The sequence below is a fragment of the Panonychus citri genome, unplaced genomic scaffold (genome assembly GCF_014898815.1).
Source record: "Panonychus citri isolate SS breed McGregor unplaced genomic scaffold, ASM1489881v1 Contig00109, whole genome shotgun sequence".
NCBI classification, from domain to species: Eukaryota; Metazoa; Arthropoda; class Arachnida; order Trombidiformes; family Tetranychidae; genus Panonychus; species Panonychus citri.
In genome coordinates this window covers 1-3,717 of record NW_026515514.1, presented here as the reverse complement: position 1 = coordinate 3,717, position 3,717 = coordinate 1, and the positions used below count along the sequence as shown (strand labels likewise).

The window sequence follows — 3,717 nt, the reverse complement described above, 5'->3', positions numbered from 1 at the left end:
TTATCAATCGAATCAATTTATTAGATCGAAAAAGTTGAAGAAAATGTCATCAGATGGCGATACATATTCGAAGGCTGAGAAAATTCGCTCTGCCATCTAGTGGATGATTTAACAACAAATTCTTTCATTTTTTCACCAATTAAACTGAGCATCAAATAAGAAAGAGAAAGTTAATACTAATTGTAATTTATGTAATAAAACGATATGATTTAAAATTTATTTTCTTTCCAATGATTACAATTTTAATCGATTTACAAAGTATAATATTTACCACAAGAAAAGATTTACAGTTTTATGTAAAATAATGTGTCCATTAAATGATTGTCATCATAACAGTATCATAACAATTATTTATAAATTAATACATTCGCTTTTGTTTCAATGACAGAAATTGAGATTTGATTAGTTGGTGAAAAGTTTTTTCTCAAATCCAACTTTTGTTGTTGTTTTTTATTTGTCACAAATTTAATCAAAACTTTATCGATAATCGAGTTGACGATCTGTCATTTAATGTTGATCTACTTTGCGACCTGCTAATCCAATGGTTACTTGGTCCACTAGATAATCTGGAGATCTCTTTTAAAGCAACAACTTCACAATTTTTATCAAATCTATTACCCTGAATGTGAGATTTTGTTGAGCTACTGGTTTCATCATGACAAGTATCCGAAGAGATTAGATAACTTGGTGTATTGAAAAGGATTTGACGAAAAGCATTCTTAAAATCCTGATTACAAAAAGCATATATTAATGGATTAAGAGATGAATTAAGATAACCCAACCATTGAATTCCCGTTTTAACCTCATAAGGAGTTTGACAAGAATCACAATAAGCTTCAACAAGGTAATAAATAAAAAATGGAAGCCAACAAGCACAAAAAACACCCATGATAATACCAAGTGTACGAATCGCTTTTGTCTCAACGAGAAGCTGCTTAGTTTTCCTCCTTAAACGTTTCCCCGAATCAAATAGATCACCAGAATCACGACTTCCACTTGTATTAGATGAATATCCAGTCGAACCCATGGATGAACTTTCCTTAAGTGTATATTCAACCTGCTTAATTTGTCGAGATTGTTCCTCAGCGATAATCAAAATTCTCATGTAAACATAAAGCATAACAATCAATGGAACATAAAATGAAATACTAGAAGATAGAACGGCATAGATTCGATTAACCTGTAGAATAGAAAGAAAAAAGAAAAAAAAATCTCGAATTTAGGTAACCAATTCAATCTATTTCGTCACCAAAAGGTACAAACTTAAACTCCACCATGAGAAAGTTTTCATGATACAATGAACATCGCTCAGGTAAATTAGCTTAAAGTCATTACTATTATTATTATTATCTGAATATAAATATAATCGTAAATACCACAAATCAAATGATTACCATTGATTAAATTGATTTGGGAGATTATCAATCATAAATAATTCACGATTAGTGTTAAATTGTGTAACCATTAATCAGATAAAATTTAACTCATTCCTTTGATACATAAAAGTTATTCATATAATTAATCTCAATTTTCATCTGATTAATTGTTTCATTTGATATTTATTAATATCAAAAAAGAGACTAACATTAATCATCCCATTTATTAGTTTAATTTATTGTATTTTATAAACCAAATCAAAGCTAATTGAGAAATGAAATGATAATCAATGAGAAACAGGTAAAGACTTAGCTACCTGTTTGTTCATGTATTTACATGATGTTCATCTGATCAATTGAGCTTTTCGATAAATTCAATGAAATTTGTATAATAATTATGATAAACCTTTCCAATGATTAAATTTGATTTCAACTTTTTCTTTTTTCAATTATCATTCTCAAAGAATTGTGAACTTTTAATATTTACATTGTGAGTTGCAAATTAAGATTTACCCTGAACTTTAATTTTCCTCTGAGTGATGATGATGAATTTCCAAGGATATAATAATATATATATATATTTGCTATCTCTCAAGTGGAAGAAGAGAAGAAAAAAATAATTCTCTTTTTTTTATTATAAGAAGATTAACATTGTAATAATAAGAAATTAAATACATGAGGAATTAAAGTCTATGACAAGAATTAATTTCCAACAGTGGATTGGGAAAAGAGATGCTAAGAAAATGATAGGTAAACACTCAGGTGAATATTGATGAGGGAAAATGATAGATTGGTTGAATGTCAACGAATTCTCATCATGATTGAATAAAGGGAAGAAATAAAAAAAAAGATAATTATAAATATTAATTGATTTTCTAATGGAAAATCAGTTTTCTTGTTAATCAACTAATCGAATTGATATCTTGCATATCATGAAGCTTTCAATTAATCCATCAATCTATTATTATCATCATCATTATCTTCATAATAATAATCGTGATGATGAACAATAATTATTTGATATTAATTGATGAGAATGATAATATGTTGATGGTCAGTTGTATCGGATGATATTGTCCACTAAATTACTACCAAAATCTGATGGTCATTGATAAATTAAAATCTCTATCTAATGATAGACTCATGATGAGATCAATTTATCATGTTCAATTGTTTAATATTGTTATATTATTATTATTATGTTCAAGAACAGGATAAGAGATTGTGTTTTTGTCTATGAGTATTAGTGGGGTTATCATGATGTTACTGAATAGACTGGAGATCTCAATTGGATTGATAATTTGTTGTTGGTCATTTTATCATTAGAAAATAAGAGAAACAACAAAAAAAAATAAGACGATGATGATGTTTATGATAGAGTTGATGATAATAATGATAAGAGTATGGATGATGAAGATGATGGAGTAAATGAATCGTAAATATATAATATTTTTACCTTAAGTTCACAGTCAGGGAGATGGTCAAATGTTAGGATATTGTTAATGGTTCCAGCATGATACCAACCACTGAATATTGGAACAAATGAAATGGTAATACTGCTTATCCAAATAACGATTATATTGCAATAAAGATTTCGTCTATTCACTGAAGTCTTATATCGAAGAGGATTAGTTATGGCACAATATCTAATATAAATGGAAAGAAACAAGTTAGAAAAGTTAGTAAGTCGAAAAAAAGAAAATAAAAGTAAATTTAACTTTTAATGTTCGAAAACTTTTCAATCAGTTAATTACTTTCGCTTTCTTTTTTTTTCTCACTCTTTAAATTGATCTCATTTCATGGAATCGAATTGTTAATAGTTCGAAGAAAATGCTGATAAAATTATCTTTTAATTTCTTTTAATTTCTTTTTTATTCTAGTTCTTCTTCCTCTTTCTATCTCTTCTTTACCTTCTTAAAGAAAAGACAATCAGAGCGATATAATTGATTGAGATTCTTATAAAAATATATCATCGAACTATTCATTCATGGTGATGAATACAGATTCAAATTATTCGCTCTCATGGTTCTTGAATCAGTTCCAATTAGATAAATCTAATCATTGGCAAGGATTGAAATCTCTCATTATTTGGTTATCATTAATCTGATAATCGATTTTTATGTTGAGAATTTTATTCTTTTTTTATCTTCATCATTCTAAAAGTGAATGAATTTTGTCACCTTATTATTGATGATATTAAATCGCAGTTATTTTCTTTCTATTCATTGTGGTTCATCTGAGTAACATGGTAACATTTCATGTAACATGATTTTTTATCCAGGTAAATATTCATTTCTTTTTTCTTCTTATGTTACTCAACAATTTAAATGTATCTAAATCT

General features: G+C 27.3%; 1 protein-coding gene across 1 annotated transcript; it reads right to left on the bottom strand.

Moving 5' to 3' along the window:
- Nucleotides 1-200: 200 nt before the first annotated feature.
- Nucleotides 201-3,088, bottom strand: LOC128389596 (beta-2 adrenergic receptor-like; the record flags this gene model as incomplete). Its single annotated transcript, XM_053349209.1, has 2 exons — nucleotides 201-1,180; nucleotides 2,833-3,088. Coding segments are annotated over 2 exons (967 nt in total), but the record flags the coding sequence as incomplete, so codon positions are not given.
- Nucleotides 3,089-3,717: the final 629 nt, after the last annotated feature.